Source organism: Sphaeramia orbicularis, chromosome 4 (assembly GCF_902148855.1).
Source record: "Sphaeramia orbicularis chromosome 4, fSphaOr1.1, whole genome shotgun sequence".
Lineage (NCBI taxonomy): Eukaryota > Metazoa > Chordata > Actinopteri > Kurtiformes > Apogonidae > Sphaeramia > Sphaeramia orbicularis.
The window spans coordinates 26,943,361-26,964,239 of NC_043960.1; the positions used below are offsets into that span (position 1 = coordinate 26,943,361).

Below are 20,879 nucleotides of genomic sequence, written 5' to 3' on the forward strand. Positions count from 1 at the left end.
TAATTAAATCTAGTCCACAGCTAGTATTTGATACAAACAAGATCAATTGTGTGACGAAGATCATAAAAAAAAAGAAAGAAAAAAGTCAAAATCAGTGCTTAAATAGATAAATAAATAAATCTGGATCACTGAAAACTCTCAATCAGTCTTGAAATGAATGATCGAACTAAAACTGCAGGAAATTCTGAATTAAATTTTCCAACTGAGAGGCCTAATAACCACCATCACCATGCTACTATTAGAGTGAGTATAGTTTGTGAAATCGATCCTTTGCAGATACTGTTCTGGTTATTGGAGCGATTTATGACGTGTAAACAGCGCATGTAGAGTTTGTGGAGTTGCAGGTTGTGGCATTCAGCCAAGTTTAACCAGGGCGGAGAAAGATAAAAAAAAACAAAACAAAAAAAAAGTTCTGTCCATTGGGAGAATCAGATCCATTTCTATACATTTCAGAAATCAGCAGGATTTTAATGGTTTAAGGAATGACAGAGAGACAGTTCAACATGTGCTAAACTAAACAAAGCTACTTTTAATCCGTGCACGGTGTTGAAAATCGGTGGAATGATCGTTCTCATCAGTAAACATCTTAGTAGTAATATCGTCTTTTTCAGAATAAACTCAGAACTGGAATATTTTGTGCAGGTAAACAAAGTGTTGAGATGTTCCTTTAAGAAATACAGACGAAGCGCGGGGCATCCTTCATTTTTTAAAAAAAATCGTAAGTAACCTTAAACGAAGCAACAATCACGTACGCCGGTGACCTCGAGCATGGTGCAGTACCGTTCCAGTTCACGGAATTCAAGCATCATGTGGCACCACACAGCCACACATCAGGAATAGAAGTAGAGCTTCACTGTGACGGAATATGTCACATGATAGGCGTCAACCTGGCTGAAGTTTGTGCTATGGAGGACTTGAAACACTAGCTGAAATATTCGGATAGTGTCTCATATCAGATTGATCATCTTGCATCAGTGCTTTACTCCACTACACCAAAGTAACAGTGCAAATTCTCTGTGAAGAGCTCCAGTATGTACAAATACTAGTTTGTCATACTTTACAGGTAGCTGTAACTTTCTATATATACACAAAGATCTGTCTGGTCAGATCAAGGCAAAGGTGGTGAAATATGGGTTTGTTCAGTGCTGGCGGTTCCAGGTGGCAGCCCTTCAGATTAAGTGTGTGGTCGATCGACTGAATGTGTGGTACCTCCTCTCAAACATGGAGGGCAGATGAACCATGGAGGGGGAATGGCGTGCCTGTCGACACAAAAGAGAAAAGAAAATGAGCAAGTAAACACACAGAGGTGAAAAAACAGTGATTACTCTCGGCTCTACCCAATCTGGACTCGAAAGCCGACATGTTCCAAGCATGTGTGAAAATGCAGCTGCTTCCTGTCACCAGAAGTTCATGGTCATTTGTGGAATTTTCTCTTGGTTTTCCTGGATATACAATAAAAGATGACGTTTTTAGCCAAATAAACATACATTTTTTGAGATCGGAAAAGCTATTCTCAAACTGTCAAATCTGCTAATATTAGCTACCGAGCTAACAGCAGCTAATGTTAGCTAGTGCAGCGAGATCGAAGAGAAATTACAGTGAGCGATACTTGATTAAACTACCATTTCGTGGAATTTGAGAAAACATTAATGGCTGAAGCTCCAGGAGCCAAGAGTTTATTTCATTAATAAAAAACATAACTAGTCTTTTTTCTTCATTAGCATCATGTCAGGCATTATTTACAAAACACACTAACTGTGTATACTCAATAAGAAATAATTATTAAAAATATTAGCTTAAATCTAGAACGTGTGATTTACAAATTCTGGTGTCAGGAAGTAGCCTCATTTTTACTCACGTACTGAACGTGTCGTGTTTGTAGTCCAGTGGGAACTCTTCTGATTTGTTAAACTGTTAGATTTCATTACAGTCATGACAGTGTTAGCTGATTTTAAGAGGAGACTTGGTTAAGGACAAAGTTGCAACAGAAAAAAATTAGACCAGACCAGCTAAATAGTGAGTACGAGGGGAATGTGTTACAGCTGAAACCAAAATTATTAGTCCGGGTGCATCTATACGTGTCCACTCAGCCATTTAACTCAGTTCCCCGCCAGCATCTCAACTCCAAGTGCGCTTTTCAGAGATTGTAGTACGACTGTCATGTGAGTCGTCTAGCTTGCAATGTGTGCGCATGAAGGACAAAAGGTCGTTTTATGTGCTCCAGCCTCATTTTAATTACCGAGTGCACAGACAAACGCCGTTACTGGTGTCTCTCCGCCTTCCAAGCCAAACGCTGGCACTCAACTAATCGAGACGGGCAACCTTTGCCAGCACAATCACACTTCAGTAGCTTTCCACCTGGCCTTTTCTCTCACACAAACACACCCTCCATTCTCTCGAGTATTTCAACACAGCCTCTGTCTTTCTACTGCCCTGTGTTTGTGTTAGCAGATAAGTGGTAACCAGTTAATGGCGGCCTTGATTACATGTTAGTAAGAAGTGCAAAAGGGCTTCAGAAACACACGGGATGATAAGTGGCTGAATGAATGAGCACATTAACGTGCTTTCGCTGCAGAGGAAGTTTGGGTCAAGGGCAGCAGCATCACAAAGCAAACATATCTGACCCTCATTACGCAGCTGCCATAACGATGCTCGCCTGCCAACGGACACTTGTTTTGTGCGAGTGTGCATGAAAATGTCTCCATTTGAGATTCAGTGGGTGCACCCGCTCCTTAGCAGATAGTCACCGCTCGCAGTGATTTACTGCCCGTGTCATGCCGAGATATTCTGCTTCTCCACACTCAGGTTTACCCAGATGTGCTTTTTATTGGAGGGGATTAAGAGGGGCTGATCACAACACTGTCACAGCAGCTTTTTACCAGCTCCTTGAGCCGTACATCAAACCTGCGGAGACGACGACGTCGCTGCCACCAACCAGGAGAGCAGAGCAGTTACAATACGCCAAACTACACACTTCACTTATGACTTCAAAACTACAGAGTTTATACCAACGGGCAACAAGCACAAGGGCAAATGTCTTTAAGTTCTCATTTGTCCAGGTTGTCATTCATCCTTAGCTGTTTTCAAAGTGGAACCTCAACCTTTAGGGGGACAACCTACACAGACCACTCCCTCCATGGGTTTCCAAGTCTGTTTTCCCCCACCAGCAAAAAGAACTGATGAAGTCCCCTGGATGAGAGACGAAACGTTTTCAAGAACAAAACCAATCTAGTTGAACTTTGAAAACTACTAAGGATCACAGACAGCCAATACGGAGCTAAAGGAGACCACAGCACCAGGTGTTGGCTCCACATGACTCCTAATCAATAAACAGACCCTCTAATAATTGTGCTGTTATGTCTGCCTTATTGGCTTTGACTGGCAGGTCTGTGATTGACATGCTTTTGTTGTTCTTTTGTTGACATGGTCGAAATGTTTCCCTGACAAGGCTGTCAAAGATGTCATTATAGCTATGTTTGATTAAGTATTTTGGTGTCAATATGTTACTGTTGTGTCCAAATATGATCACGTGTGGCTCCAAAAAGCCAAGATGGTAGGGCCTAAAATGTTAACTCCAGGCTTCAAAATGGAAACTGAAAAATCAATTCATGGTGATGACTATAGCCCCTTTTACACAGCAATTCTGTAACGGAAATATTTCGCCTTTATTCTGGAATGACGTCTGTGTAAATGAAATGGTGGGATTATTTGGTCCCACCTTTATTGCGGCTTTGTAACAGAGCTGTGATAAAGGTAGAATCATGATTCTGGAACGTTATGTAAAAGGAACACCTCTCGTTCCGCAACCAAGGTGTCGTTTTGATGGCCTATTGCGTGTGCGACCCTTACGCCAGTGGATTTAAAAAGGAGCGCGGGCCATGCACAGTAAACAAACATACCAACGCAACCTGAAAGATGTCGAACTGGGAAGACACTGAGATCTGCGAGCTGTTATCACTTCAGATGGAGGACTCTATCCATGCTAACATTTGTGGAACAGTGAAAGACGGGCCAACTCTGAAGAAGTTAGCAACACCGCTACGCTCAGGGTATTTCTGACGTGCAAGTTATACAATCACACTATACGCTACACTGTGTCACCGCCCCTTTGATTCTAGAACGCAGGTCTGCTGTGTAAAAGTCCAACCTGTCTCACTTCTGTTACTCCTTTGTCTTGGCTGTGAAAATCAGCCGATGGTGGAAAAATGGTGGGATCATCATCTCACCTTTTTTCCAAGATCAGTGTAAAAGTGGCTTATGTTCCTTTATTTTAAGTACTGTATGTAAAAAAAACCCTAATCCCTTACAGTATAATGTACAGATGCTTTTTTTCCCCCCACCTAAACACTGTTTTGTCAGTTCTTAAGCTAGATGCACCAAAAATCAAATTCATCCAATCAATACAACTATCAGGTTGTAAATGTGGTAAAAATGCTGAAAAACACCTTTGTGAACACCTCCTTTCACACTACCAGGCTATGATTATGTCTAAGTTGAGCTCAGTCAGGCAGCCCCAAAATATCACATCCAATAATCAGTTTATCTACCTCATTTTCCCTCTCAAAGGTTTAGCATTTCTGTCTCAAACAGTACCATTGTTTTCTGCCAAGAGGTTTCTGATATACTAAAGTAATGTTTTTCCTTTCTTTTTTTAATGTCAACAGTGCCTTTGTGTTTTCCCATAAAATGATGCAAGTTCTGTTAGCTTCAGTTTTTTTGTTTTGTTTTTGCAGATTTGATCACATTTGCTAAAATAAACAACCTCTAACGGGTGAGTCATCCTTCTAAAATTACAATTATACTGAGAATATTTATCAAAGTGGGATTTTGTGAACCGTTTCATTGAGAGGCAACATTTTAAAAATGTCAGTGCCATTTTGTTGTGTCCAACCTTCACACCAGATGTGGAGGGGTATTATCACAGCAGTGAACTGGTTAAAAGGCTGAAGGAGCTGAGGACATAACTGTAATGTGTCCAGAAACTCAGTCATCAGAAGTGGTTAAAATGTAGGACAGAAAACAGAGGTGACCTGCCACCCCGCATTAAAGCTCAGATGAGAAGTCAGCATGACTCCCATGAATACATTGACATTTTAATTTCACTCAGCTGTATGTGTGTAAACTCGCCAAAACACACAAGGAACACAGCATTGGAAACTAAAGGCAGGCTTTGACATTTTAGTTTTTACTCTTTGATATTTTTCTTCAACTTGCACTTAAATTACTCATTCAAGCACTTTCAGGGGGTATATGTTAAGAACGCATGGGATAAAAGAAAAAACTAGATAGACACATTATAATACCAGTCGTGTGGTAATGGTTTGATAGTAGATAATTACATGTAATTACCAAAGTAGTAACCATCTGGTATCGAGTATTTAGACTGGCCACATCTATGTAATATTAGGTCTTGTCCACACGAAACCGCATCTTTTCCAATCCAATCTTTTTCGTTGTCGTTTTCTAAAAAAGTGCTTAGTAAACATGGAGTCGTTTCAGGAAATAGCTACGTCCACACGAAACCACTGAAAACAACAGAAAATATTGTAGTAAAATGCCAGGCCTGTATGTGGCGTTGTAGTGCTCCCGAAAAAACGCAGAAGATGACGTGGAATATGTGCATAAAGCTTGAGCGCTGTATACAAACCATAGACTACAAAAGACGAACAAGAACAACTCTCCGTGTTAGATCCAAGAGCATGTAGTACAGGGGTATTCAAATCCGGTCCTCGAGGGCCGGTATCCTGCATGTTTTAGATATTTCCCTCTTCCAGCACACCTGGTTCAATTAATGATCAGCTCATCATCAAGCTCTGCAGAGGCCTGATAATGATGTAATGGCTTCCAGGTGTGATGGAAAAGGGAACTACTGAAAAACATGCAGGATACCGGCCCTCGAGGACCAGATTTGAATACCCCTGATGTAGTGAATACTGTTAGCTATGGTTGTTTGGTGCTCATTGTAATGAAAGTGTAGCCGAAGATTTTGATTCAGTATTTCCAATAAGCTGTTGTAGCACGAGCACCACTCTGTAGTTCGCCATTATTATTGTTGTTGCGACGTGGCGTCTTGCTTCTGGGGTGAAAGGTTAGAGAGGTGGGGCTATGACATCATCGTTTTAGAAAAGTTGCGGTTTGGTCATACAGATGAAGACACAAATCCAGCGTTTTCAGATTTATCCACTCTGGGACCCGGTTTCAAAAAGTTGCGGTTTTATTGACTGAAATTGCCGGTTTCATGTGGACGAAAGGCCTGTCTGATACGAAACTTTTGTGGATACGACCAAAACCGTCTTCGTATGGACAGGGCTTTAGACTGAAATGTATGTACGTATGTAACACAATAAAACCACACCAAACTAGTAAGTTATATTTTTGTAAAAATATGACAAACCTGCTGACCATTAAATGATACTATCAAGGCCATAATTGGATTAAAAGTGATAATATGACATTAATGTGATAATAATCTGCTGTCAGTGTAAGACCATGCCTTCAATATCATATACATATATAATATATTTAGTGATGTGTTAAAAAGGTTACATTTCTAATCATATACTACTTAAACTATACTATTTATAGTGTTAAAAAAAGTATAATTATGATTATATCATCAGACCATTGAATTGCCATCAGTAAGAAACATACAAATTTTTGAAATTCCTATGTTTTCTAGATGTATAGATTATGTCACTTCTCTACTAACTGTAGTTCTGCAGTTCTGACCATTCAGAATCAATATTCGGTGAGGCTGCCGATAACAGTATGGTTGTTTTCTTACCAATACTTCAGCAAAGCTAAGTTTTCTTTTGAAGTAGGGAATCTGATGCTATAAGACTAACTGACCGTAAACAAGAAACTGACATGAGATTTACACATTAATACCCAACTATTGTCAGTTTACTACTCTGGTAATTACATGGTGTTGCTTAAATATTATTTGTTATCAAAGTACTATCCCATTGTTACCATGTTATTACTTTACTTACTGTGTTAATGTAAGGTGCAACTTAAAAAAAAAAAAAAAGAAAAAAAAAAAGATGATCTAACATAACTTAAACCTGCTAATGCAAAAGCTTGAATGAGTAATGATGATAACAAGTAATCTGATAACTAACAGGAAAGTAATTAAATGTGCATATGACATGTCATGCCTGTAAATGGTCCTTTTTTGCCAGCAGGGCGAAAGGTCCTCCACCAAAATTCTCTCAGTGTCTCAGTTTGATTCAGACCCGGCTCCATTAAACCCTTTGCATATAAATCACCACCAAGTGAATTTTTCCAGCCGCCACCACCACCACCATCAGTTAGTGCCGCAGGTGATCCAGGGCAACAGAGCTATTCCAAATCAACCCTTAAAAACTCTGCCCTTTACACTGCTGCCAAACTGAAATGGGGGACAAGTATCACACCCACATGTTTCTAACTCATTTATATGTAGTAAGTTGAGCTGTGGAGCAGATACTTAGTCATCTGGTCTAGGACTGTTGCAGGGTCTCAGCTTTTAAGGAGTTGATTTGGGAGCAGGAATACACCAGTGGTGTCCGGATGTTGAGAGGCCAACACCGAACATACAGCAGGTGGTAGTGATTAATCTGAAATTAAAGATGGCATCAGTGCACCACTAGTCGATACAAGTAATGTTTGCTCACATCCACATCAGACTCCAGGACTGGGCTTAGTGATGGTTTAGATCAGAGTCTCCCTGCGAGGACTTGTCAGGCCAGCTTTGCGGGGGTCCAGTGGAACTTGAGGATCCCTGCATGACTCAGAAAAGGTTCTGCCTTTGACAGTTTGATAAGCCGGGGCATGTAGTTGGAACCCTACAGAGGGTGGCTGTCTGGATGTAAGCTTGCCAGATTTTGGGTTGCAGATTTTGGAGTCAGGTTGAGTATAGTTTCTGGCAGCTGGAGTGGAAGTGGAGATGGGGCCGACTGAGAAGTTGGACTGTTCAGTGGGGAGGTGTGGTGCTGGTAGGGGCGATAATGGAGCATGAAGGATGGAACTGGAGCAATTGTTGGAGTTAGGGGTCTTTGGATAGAAGTTAGGAGCAAGACTTTGGCTGGCCTCGGGGCCCATGATGGGGCCGGGGTTTTGGATGGGGCTGCAGGGTGTGCGCACACACACAGGCACCCTGGCCCTGACAGGAGCGTGGTCCAAAGAGTTAGAGCGCTGCACCACGGCACTGCCCTTGGCAGAATCACTCAAACTGAAGGTAGAGGCAGAGCGAGACATCTAGAGTATATGACAGAAGGGAGACAAAGATGGAGCAGGCATTTACATAACATGAAGAGAAATGAGGCGAGATGGAGAGAGAAGACATAAGCTGAGGGAGGGAGAGAAACCTCAGAAGGTAAAACAAAGAACAGATTCACTTGGCGTGGTCTGCAAGAGCATCAACAGACGGGGAGAGAAAGTGGTCAGATCAGGACACATTGGCTGTAGGGCTGGGTATTAAAAAAATACGGCACAAACGTTGAGTCTCTTTAAATTTTGTTTTACTATAGCTTTAGCACTTGGGCATTTTTTACACACTCAAAGCAGTTTCACAGCAAAATAAACCTAAACGGTCATTTATTCATCCTAAGGGTCAGTGAATGCACATCACTGAATTGTGAATAAAACTGAGCTATTTTGCAGAGTTACCTCCCGTAGAGAAATGTTCTGAGTGACGCGGTTACATAATATATATGTTTAGGGCTTTTATTGTAAAAGATAATAACACTAGTTGTAGATCTGAAAATGTCTGTTTATTGTTCAATTGAGAGACACCTAGTGATTTTCACACTGTGTTTAAGTGTATGCACTCCAATTTAACAACATAAAAGTAAACCAATTTAAACAACTTGAAATAGCCTTTTGGCATAATATGAATAAAAATGTGAAAAATCTCTTTTCGCTTTTGTGTGCATTGACTGAACAGTGCAGAATTGTTTTATTGTGTAAATATCAGCATCAGAGCGCAAGTGTGATGTGTTCAGTATACAAATACGTTTCTGATGCTTCAGTGCAAAAACACTACATTAGAGATTTTAAAGTTATCATGAGAAGTGTAAAAAAACATTTTTAATTCATTATGAAAAGCTTTGGGTCTAGGTGATTAACAGTAAACAACATGTTTGTGTACGATTATGTTTGACAGCCATTGGCCAGGATTATTAGACTGTGGCACAAATATTTACTTTAATATATCAAAATTTGGTATTAAACTAAAATGTATTTTTCATACAATATCAGATTTCTTTGGTTGGTACTATAAAAACTACTAAATTGCAGTACCCAGCCCTAAAAACCTGACTAAAGAAAAAACAGCCACAGAAGGAAATCCAAAGTACCTGGACAGATCAACATTAAAGCTTTAAAAATACAAGATGGGAAAGTCATTTCTACAAGTAGAAATTATAGCCTACCCTGCAAGGCAGTGGCTTAAGAAATACTGTGGGAAAATGTTCATTAATAATTTAATTCTTCACCCTATTGTTTCAGTCAGCACTTCACACTATATTATACATCCATTTGAAAAGACGTTTTTACATAAAGTTCGATATAGAAGCATCAAAAATATTGCTCATAAAACTGAAGCGCAATATTTAATGCTGACACAAAAGCTGGACAAGAGCATTAGCAGACTGAGCTGTGTTCAGCAGAGAGAAAAGACAGACAAACACAGCAGTGCAGCCCTCATTTCACCAAAGTGAGGTGTTCCTTTTTAATCCTGCTCCTCATTAGCCAAGTTTGTATCTGCAGCTGCACTAGAGTTCCTTTTCCTTACATGCAGAATTTATTGCTTTGACTCACCTGTTCTATTTGTATTACAGGAGGTGCCAGAGGCAAAAAAAGGATTCCGTAAAAACACTCTGCTTCCAGTGTTAACTACAGATTACCTTAAGTCTTTAAAACACGAGCAATGGGAATACTTTGTGCATTTAGAAACTTATTTTACAACATACTGAGCTTCACTGATCTGGGAATGATTCAAAGATGCACACTAAACACCTGCGTGCATAATCACATTTTCCCTATTTCATCCTCAAAGTCCCCATGAAAGTGTTGATTTTATGTTTTAATCTCTACATAAAGTCTATGACAAAAATGTGCGGTCATTACCTGATCTGTACAGCAAACCAAATTTGGTCCAAACATTTGTGAAAATGAAGAAACCTCCTGTCACCAGTTCTCCAGTAAATTCAGAAATACCATGAATTAAATAATACTGAATAAAAAATAAAAATACTGTCTTTGGTTTTACAGACTATGAATTACAAGATTAAATTTTTTCTTATTAAATAAAGATTGTCTAATACAATATATGGCACAAATAAAACACATACGTACAACTTGACATCACTATTTAATAAGTGGCTAATGTTAGGTTGGGATGTGCTCAATTAGATTTGCTTATTTGATTAAAGCTCAAGTTGTATTGTTGCCGATTTGTTTAAGAAGAGACCGTCAACATCTGGTACAAATTAATAATAATAACAATAACAATAATAATAATAATAATAATAATAATAATAATAATAATAATAATAATAATAAAGTCTTCTTAAACTTCTCTTTCATAACTAGCAAAACAAAAACATTGAATGAAATCTGAGCAATCACCACAAAGTACTTAGAAATACTGGTGACAGGAGGTATTACAGTTTCACATGTTCAGAACAGAGTGGGTATTCTGTCAAGACGAGGAAGTGGCAGAGCTAGTGAGTTAACTTGCAGACAGTAAAGGCTGTGTATATGTTTAATTAGAAAAAAACAATGCTTCTTTTTCATAACTATTAAAGCCAAAGAAAACACAATTTTATTTAAATATTTTAAAAATTCCTCTGACATACTGGTGACACTTTGCAGCCATATTTTCACATGTGCAAAACTATTTAAGTTTCCAGTACAGACTGGGTAAGGACTAGTTTTATGTCCAATGAAATGCTTTCTGTACTGTTTATACCCCTCTCTTTCAATATCTCAACATTGCAGCGACCGGTGTGGAGGGTCTACAAACTGGTTCTGGGTTATTATGGGTAATTATTCCACTGCTTTAGTTGACCAATCAAAGCAGTTGATGACGGGGCCTGCATAGATACTTGCTTTGTATTGGATAAGATAAATATGCAGGAGCAACTAGCACTGCACTAGCAATTTCATGGGGACTTCCATTATGAAACATAGTACACAGTGTGTTCTTTGACAGTAATTATTAATCTAATACATTTGCAGATAATAGTTTCTATAAACAGAATGATTGGGTGTTATAGGCAGTGTACTTACAGCTCTATATATGTAAAGAGTGCTTAGAGAACTTCATCCTTCTGACTCCTGGTTTCTGATATCACTCTCTTCTCTTAATATTAATATTTAATAATATTTTTTAATGCAGCTGTCAAGGGCAATTAATTTAGATTCTTTTGTCCTGGAAAACAAGGTAACCAGTTGCTGAATAGTCTATGAATAATGTGTAAATGATAATGTTGATCATATGAAGTTAATTTATCTGCACCTCTTCTGAAAATCCCTTCCGCACCATTTAAACAAATCACACATTAAGTGAAATAAATGTCAAATACTGTTTCTACTATTTTTTTTTTTTTTTTTTTTTTGCTTTGTTTTGGGTTAGATCGGAAAGAACAGAGGAGAGAAAAGAAATGACAGGAGCAGAGACAGCCAACAGCCTTCCAGTGTTAACTGTGTTATGCTGCTTCAGAAGACACATTTAGTGATTTGTTACTATAACAAATGTTTTAGTCTCTGTATTAGTGCAGCAGCAGAGACTAAAAGACAGATGCATAAAGGAAATGAGACACAGTTGAACGCAGCGGGCTTGTAGCACTAGTGCAGCTTGCGTTGTCTTCCCAGTGACAGACTGATGGTTTATTCAGACAGGCAAATAAACAGAAGACTTACAGCCAGTGTGGAGCTGCTGCTCATGCGGTTTTCACAATTCAGCCTCTGGCCTTTCTCATCCGGAGTGCTGTTGGCCAAGAACGCTCGCTGGATCACACGCTTCGGGGTCTTGGTGAAGGAAAAGGCTCTTGTCACCTAAAAATGTACAAAGCGTTAGCGATTATGTCACTGGGTTGAGTCTTGAATTTTCTTCCTTTTCTGGAGCTTAATTTTCATTATCTATAGATTGCCTTTTTAGATCACTTAGCCATAATATGTCACTAAATAAAACAAGTAACAAATCTGGTCGTTAACTAGTCTCCCAAACACCCCAGTATCATCCTCCTGTGGTCATATAGGTGTGCCTTACATAAATTTAGGGGTCGTGGAGCTGTTTTAATCTGGCTGTTCGAGCAAAGTTTTTTTTTTTTTCCTGATATGTGCATTATTGTTATGACATAGATAGAGTTTATGTTTAATATGTATATTACTGCTAAGAAATGGATAGTTTATTTTTATTTGGGTATTATTCTTATGAAACAATTGAAAGTTGTAATTTGATCACTTAACCCATAAAAACCCAGGGTGACTTTTGTGTCCGTTCTCAAATGAATTTTTCTCTATATTTAACCTTTCTTAAGTAATTTATCAGCATTTATTGTAATATTCTTCTCTGCATTTTGTGATTTTTCAGTGAAAATCAAGCATTTTCGCATATTACATTTTCTGATCATGTACATGTTTATAAAACCTCAGAATAAAGTTGAGGGTTATTCTATAAAAACAGAGAAAACTGAAGAAAAGCTGACTTTTTCAGCAAATACATCATTAACTGAGTATAAACCAAGTGTGTCCATCCACTGTCATTTATCCAACTCCATGGATTTTACTGGTGAATCAATGTTGTAGAAGATGACGGTGTTTCCACGTTCACAACGGAAACTCTGAACGTCCAAATGAGTCATATCTGATGACCATGAAAAGATGATAAACTGCATTTTACACCAATTATTTACATGTATTGATAGGATTAGTGGATCAGAAGTTATTAAACAGTTTAGATCAGTAGATGCTTTTGGTCACCAGTGGATGTTTGGGTCTTTATGGGTTAAAACTCATTTGTCTGCACCAAGGTAAGGATGTCACTTTAAAACGCATGTTATAGTTCCGTTTGTCTCTGATCCCAATTATTATCATTACTATTGTCATTACTTCCTTTGGTATATTTGAAATACATCTGATCTATCATTTAGTTTCTGTAAAAATCATAAAATAATGGATAAATCATACTTCAAGTTCTCAAAAATCCTCAAATTAAAACAGACAAAACTATGGAACCTCCAAAATCCTTACTAAGTCTGTATTTAATAAGTAACACTGTTGAATTCAGCTGTGAATGAACAATAACAAACTGTTTAATCCGTATCTGACATATTTCCTCAAAGGGTCAAAGGATCAATAGCTGCTGTAGTCAATTTAATTTCAGATAAACGGAAACACAGGTGAACAAACACCCGACTCAAAAGACCGAAATTTCAGAATAATTTTGGTATAAAAGTTATTTGAGAAATAGCAAAGAAAACACAATTATTTGCCGTCTCTCTTCTTTATATTCCATATTGACCCCGGCTTCCAGTTATCGTAATGTGAATCATTTAACTTTGAGCAAAAAAAAAAAAAAAAAAGAAAGAAAAAAGCAGTGAACTGGCCAGCAAGACAGTGTGTCCTGTAGCCTTTATTTAACCTTTTCACCTTCAGCGCTCTCAGTTGTTCCCTCAAATGTCTCCTTAAGCAGCTTTAAAGTCAGATAAAGCATTTTCCCCACACTGTTTGACAATGTCACATCCTTTATCTGCTTGTTCTTAAGATTCTTTCTGGCAGTATCATGCTTATTCAAATCCTTTAGCTGCCCTCTCTGGATAAGCTGAGAGAGAACGGCGGAAAAAAGGAAAGAAAATATCCGAGGCAGATTTCAGTCCCAGTCTATTGTTTTAGGCTTGCACAGTCACATTTCAGACTAATTTAGCAGGAGAAAGTTTGCAGTAGTGACTCACAGAGAGCCCTGTTTTAGAAGTCAGACATCCACCAATAGAGGATTTTTCAATACTTGAGATAACACTTGACAGATTAATCAGCGTCAACCCTTAAAATAGTTTTTCTGTTCACGATAACAGAATTTAACAATCGTGAAATATGGAAATTAAGGCGATTCTTGGTGTTATTTAACCTTTTTTTTTATACATTACACAGGTTTTGACAAGTTAAATTTAAGACTTTTTAAGACCTTTTTAAGACTACTTAGAACAGAATTTAATGCCCATTTCAGTTTATTTCACCGTCATAGTGGCAAAAATTGGTGACTCCTAGAATTTAGGAAAATGTATTTATTGACTCCAATCCCTTGATTCCCACCATTCTGAGTCATTTCTCATCGGGGGCTGCAAAGTTAGCAATAACTGATTCCTAATTTCGATATAATTGTCAGGTTGGAATATCTAACGTTTCTTTCTTTGCAGCTTGGATATTTCCCAGACATTTAAAAACAATACAACCAACAAGTTTATGGCGACATAACTTAAGACCTACCATATCAAATTTAATACCTTTTAAAAACTTTAAGGTATTAAATGCAGACTTTAAGACTTTTTAAGACCCTGTGGGAACCCTGTATAAATAGATGCAATATTTACAATTCCATATGAACAGCCTGATACTAGCCATTGGTTGCTATTGGTGCAAAATTCTGTTGATACTGATAGATGGCAATACATCTGACTATATGTCATTAAACAAATTACATTAAAAAGTTTATCAAGTGCTCTTAATCAAGTTTCTTACATTCAAGTATAATACTAGTCTTTACATTCAAGTATAATACTAGTCAATGCATTTCATTTGCTTTCAGTGTACTTCAGTTGTATGAAAGACATTTGTTACATAGTTGTAATAAAAGGACACAAATATGTAACTAGAGAATGAAAAGTAAGAATTTACTGAAGTCGGCGTGGCATGTTATGACAAAGAACTCTCTAAAGATCTTAAGAATGAAATGTTGCCCTTCAGAAAGATAATCAAAGATACAAGTGGTTCAGTACATCTTTAACCCTCAAAGACCTAAACAGCTGCTGAAGACAGAAAGCATTATACTGATGTAAAATTTGGATTAATAGATGCTTTTGATAGATATGCTATCAAAATATTTAAATAACTCAGATAAAATACAGTTTTTGATCTTTTCTCTGGCATCAGACATGCTCCACTTGGATGTCTGGAGGCTCCGTAGTGAACGTGGAAATGCCGTCACCATCTAAAACACTGGTTTATCAAAAAAATATGCAGTTTCACAAAAGACAGTAGTCGTAGATGCTTGTTTTTATGTTCGGTTAATGATATATTTAGTCACTTTTACTTCAGTTTTTCTGTCCCGTTTCTCAGTTTTCTACACAGTCACTAAGTTAGATATTAAAAAAACAACAACCTGATTTTTTTTCTGAAAAATTCAGAGGATAAAATAATAAATAGCACACAAAAATACTTCTATGTCTTTAAGGGTTAAGCTGCTAAACTTTTAGAACAACCATATGACAGTGAATAATTTAGGATTTGTTTATTAATACATCAACTTTTCCACCGCTCCTGGCACCTTGTAACTCTGTTTTTGAAGTGCTTCATGAATAAAGTTTAGTTGTTTTTAACTTTTTTTTTGTTTATTCTCAAGCTTTTTTGTGATATCTCAAGGTTTTGGGTTTATTTGAGAAAAATGAAAAAGGGGACGACACATAGCTGGATGGAAACGCACCTAGTAATAATAAAAAAAGAGGGATAAATGTGTGGATCATCTTGGGGAAAATCACAGGGACAGAACCCGACCTCTGGATGTGGATTATACTTTTTTGTGACCCATTCTTTGGCTGCTCGGTACATAGTAGCTTTAATAACCATGACAGATAGGTTCCCATGCATTTACCTTTTTGGAGGTCTTCTTGATGGCTCTGGAGGCTTTGCTCAGTGTGCTGTCCATATCCTTGGTGCTGACCTGGAGCGAGTCCGGATCTGTACACTGAATCAGGTCCTCCTAGTTACGGCAGAAGAGGACATTAGCGGCTCGAACTCGCTGTGATAAATCATGATCTGAATGAAGTGTGAAATTCCTGTAATCAATGTAGATAAATACATTATGCTTAGCTGTCAGAATAGCTGTGGGGTGGGGGGGTGGGGTGTGTGGAGGGGGCCTGACACACGTATTCACTCTTTATTTCTCTCTCCCTCCCTCCCTCTCGCCCCGCAGTCGGCTTTTTAACAAGCAGGGCTCTGTCTCGTTGGTATTCACACTGCAGCGCTGACCCACTGAAAACAGCATTAGTAATGCAGCTGTGTGGCAGTGAGTGGATCGGACAAGAGGACAACATCGCCCCCTGCTGACCGCTCACGCAAGTACAGCCGAGACATGTCCCAATAAACACCTTGCTCTTTATTAAAAAAAAATGAATCCAGGACACAAATAAGCTTAATAAGGCTGGAACAAGTGGATTTGCCATAATTTACCTAATCTAAATATAAACTCATAAATAGCCCAACGCCAACAAAGAACTAAGTGCTGTGTGCGTATTCAGTGTGATATATGCTCTCCCTCTGTGCGATGAAGCTCCACTGTTGTCCTATAATTATTATTAACACATTAATGAGCCGCACTGTTAAACTGGGGGATTTAATTCTTCATTAATGTAAACACACACTCTTTAGATTTAACTGTCGGCCCCAGTAAACACACCAAATTTGGATTCATCCGCTGCTGAAAACAACCACAAGTAAATACACATTTTACTGACAAACATTAGATGGTTGTTCTGAGATGGCCGACTAGTTTCAGTCATAGATTTTGTTAAACTGTGACGGATGAATCTGAAGACCATTAGAAATTAGGGTTCAACACTGTCGCGTCACTGTGTGTAATATCCCACGTCGCCATCAGAGTACAGCGAGTACAATGAGGAGCTACAGAGTGGGGGCCTTCAAGCATTGGTGATCTCTGCAGGTCACGGAGGAAACAACTCTACTATGGCTCAGCAGCTGCCTCACTGTGCTACTGAGGGTTGCTGGTAACTCATCCCATGTGTAGTTGTCAGTTTCAGCGCAGCGAGTAAGACACTCAGTAAAACTGTTCCTCTTACGGCTTCAGTTTCCAACATGTGGGGTCGTACGGTTGCGGCTGCAGAGCACAGCTGCAGCTGCTTTGAAGGATTTCCACCAGGTAAAGGGAGCACTCCAGTAACCAAACATTCAGAGAGCCTTGCGATCTTCTAATCACTTCTGTTGAGAAATGTACCCCCACTTGAAAAATGTACGCCTCTGAAGTGACGCTGGGAATTCTGTTTTCTCGTTTAGCAAAAGAAGCACTAGTTTGAGAAGTCGTTTGTCTGAGGCAACAACACAAAACCTAATGACAGTTGCCCTATTGCTTCACTTCATATACATACAAAAAATTATTAGACCACCCCTTGTTTTCTCCAATTTCTTGTTAATTTTAATGCCTGGTACAACTAAAGGTACATTTGTTTGGACAAATATAATGATAACAAAAATAGCTCGTAAGAGTTTGATTTAAGAGCTGATATCTAGCCATTTTCCATGGTTTTCTTGATAATAACCAAAATCACTTAACCCTTAGGGGTTTGAGCCTATTTTGGCTGTTGGAGTAGTTTTAATTTTGCCTTTATATACTATATAAAAATTTTTTTACTATACCCATATTTGGTATCTTTCTTTTCAGCACTTCATCTATCTCATTTGCCTATTAGTTTTTCACTTTAACCTACTATATAAACATAAAAGGCCACATAACACAAAAAAATATAAAATCTGATTTGAAAAATTGATATAATTTATTGCATAAATAGCACAAAGATGCTTAATGAACCTTTTCAAAGACTTTAAAAGTCAATATTGGTTCCAAATATTAGGTATATAAAATTAAAATTGCAATAAATTAAAACTATACTCAAATATTTGACATAAAAGCAGATCTTTACATAAGCATTTTTTCACCCCCCTGGGCCTCCCAGTTTCCGCATCTGGTTCAGGTGGGGGTCATTCTCCCCCTTACCTGTGACACTAATGCAGTCTGTGGATTAGAATCCACAGATTTGGCCAGTTTTTTTCCCATTTTGAAAAAGGACAAAAAATGACCAAGATATTGTAAGAAATGTAACGCCCGCCCACCTGATTTTTATACTTTTATTCCTTGTTTGTTTGTACGGAGTTCAAACCGTCACATCTCCGGTTGTATTTGCTCTATCAACATCAAATAAAAAGTGGGAGTGTTTCAAGTCCGCACTTTCAAATGCAATTGTCCCCAGACTTCCGATGCTACGACATGTTGAAAATGACATGTGATTCAGTCACAGGCCGTGACCATGGACCCCTAAAGGTTAAGTTCTTACATCAATAGGTATGGCATTGTACTGCCAAAAACAGTGCTTTTAGGCATTCCATGTTTTCTTTTCTGTCTGTTTTAGTCACATGATACACACAGGAGTTAGTACTTGATTGCATAACTATGGCTTTTGATGACTTTTGATGGTCTAATAATTTTTTTGCGTGACTGTAAATACATCATAATTGTGTGTTTAGTCACAGTGGCTGCAGTATGTTTTTTATATATAAAAGTTATGTATTAAAAAGTGAACCTTCTCTTTCCATGTCCTTATTTATACATACACAGCTCAATTAAAAAACTGATGAATAAAAATAGATTATGATGGAATTTCTACAAACTTTTCTGTCACATCTGATCTAACACAACCTCTGGTACATACTAGGAGTATTTCCTAGCTCATTCCTGTTCTGATCTCATCGACTGAATTAAACTGTATCAGATACCATCCCAGTTGATTCACTGTATAATTTTAACTCTAAGGCTGAATCTTCTGATTTCTGAAACCTTCTCCAACATCCCCACTCTGCAGCAAGGAAGTGAGAAATTAATCAGAGTCTCTGAACTCAGATCAGTTACTTCATTAACCATTTCAAATTAATATATTTTAAAAGCATTTTTTAAATGAAAAAGCTTATTAAAACCATGACATTTATAGCATCGGGGCAATGCCTTTTCTTTTTTTTTTTTTAATGTTCATTTATATTAGTCATCTGTAACTGTGGCACTGCATTGTTTAATGTATAATATCTATGTGTAATGCACTTCATTCTACATGTAGCTGGACTTTGCAAATAGTAAATATAATAATCACCAACTTCCTTTCTACATAATTCAATGATTTTTAAAGTTGTCCATCACCAGTACGATGACAAAATGCAGGAGGGGATTACTGAGGATCCACATGACTTTTCTGCAAGACAACTATGCATACCAATACAGATGCAAATTATAAGCATTTAAGAAAAGTGTCCATAATTGCTTCGAAAAAAAAATCGGTCAAGCAAGACAGCTATGACGATTCCTCCTTTTCTAACCATAATGATACCGTTTTTTGTGTTGCCAAAGTAATGCTATGCCTTAGAGGTCAGAGTAGTGCAGAACAGACCATGTGAAAAGGCTCTTGTACAGTACATTACAGCTAACAGTTGTAGTGACATTAACGGAAGGTTGAATAAAGTAAAATAACATGAGATTGTAAGATTTATAAATAGATTATAAGCGACATTATTCAAACTGCAAGTTCTCCTTTTGCATTCACACATTACATTAATAGATTCACTCTCAGCTCAGAAAAAAAGCAATGAAAAACACGGTGAACATTTATACGAGGTAACACTGATAAAAATACGGTTAATTTAAAAGATGTGAATATGTGAAACGAACATTACTATGCTGTAGTTTAAATGAGACAATGACTTTATATTATGTAAATTTATCAATAAATGAGCCCATGTTGTGATTCGTTTTGAATAAGACACTGTTTTAACTTTCCTCCTCATCAACTCTGTATTTAGATTCAAAGAACATCTTCAACTATTCTGTAAAAAGTATATTCCCTTGTCTAACTGCCAACAGCACAGGACATTTTTATTCCTTATTCGGTGATATCACATTTTTCCCTCGCTTGTTTTCACTGTTTTTCTGGGAACGGTTAGCATGGACAAATGTAAGTGATGGAAGCATAATATCCATTTGACATCGGTCTACTACATAACTAACAGTGGATCTCAAAACTCGATGTACCGACCGGGTTTTATGAGAATCAATGCATGCATTTGATTAGGGATGGGTATTGTAACACAGACTTTATCAATACTACTACTCTTACCAGTATTGCTCATCAAACCCATTCTTTATGGGTTCTTTTTTTCAGGTTTGTGGTCTCCTTTTTAATCACTAACTCATCTTCATATTTGAACTTCAGGCTGTGAGTATACTGGTACATAACTGGACAGACAGATGAACATCAAACTCTGCATTACTTCGCACGCACAGGCTCAGGTTTTGTAAAAAAAAAAAAGCTCATGTTTCTAATATACTTCACTTGTGTCAATGAGTGAAGTGACCATTTTGGACACTGACTGCTGTCTCTAGCATCACGGTCATACTGCAGATTTTAATGTTCAATTCAGATTTTTTGATGAAATATGATAATTTTACGTGGCTGTTCATATTATATGTGCACACTACAGCCTTGAAGTGGCAGCACACTGTGTTTATGGAAGTAAATATCTCCAGCACAGAACTGTGATGTCTGTCGCCTTTCAGTGACGTAAAAGTCAGATGAAATGTGACATGACTATAAAGACTGAAGCCTCATTGCACGTCAGGTATTAGAGCTGGACTATATATTGTTTGAGCGTCGTCATCGCGATGTACGTGTGTGCAATAGTCCCATCGCAGGTCCTGCGATGTAAGAGGGAAATGAACTCACTGTGTTCTCACCTAATTTCAAGGGTACCTGACACATGCATTGATCCACCAATCACAAATGTTCTTAATCAGTTTGGAGTGAGTCGCTGGTAACAACATTGAAAAATGAGCAACGAACAAAAGA

The 20,879-nt window shown here is 37.9% G+C and overlaps 1 protein-coding gene across 3 annotated transcripts in view; it reads right to left on the minus strand.

Moving 5' to 3' along the window:
* Positions 1-710: 710 nt before the first annotated feature.
* The window catches only part of ect2 (epithelial cell transforming 2), a 59,672-nt gene continuing 39,503 nt past the window's right edge, over positions 711-20,879 (minus strand). For 2 of the 3 annotated variants that reach the window (XM_030131312.1, XM_030131311.1), the window contains 3 exons: positions 15,854-15,961; positions 11,908-12,042; positions 711-1,259 (listed from right to left, as the gene is read on the minus strand). In XM_030131312.1, the coding sequence (XP_029987172.1) occupies positions 1,170-1,259; positions 11,908-12,042; positions 15,854-15,961 (333 nt within the window). In that variant the 3' untranslated portion in view covers positions 711-1,169. Of the gene's footprint in view, positions 1,260-7,655; positions 8,239-11,907; positions 12,043-15,853; positions 15,962-20,879 lie in introns of all 3 variants that reach the window. The other variant, XM_030131310.1, reaches the window with a different exon arrangement.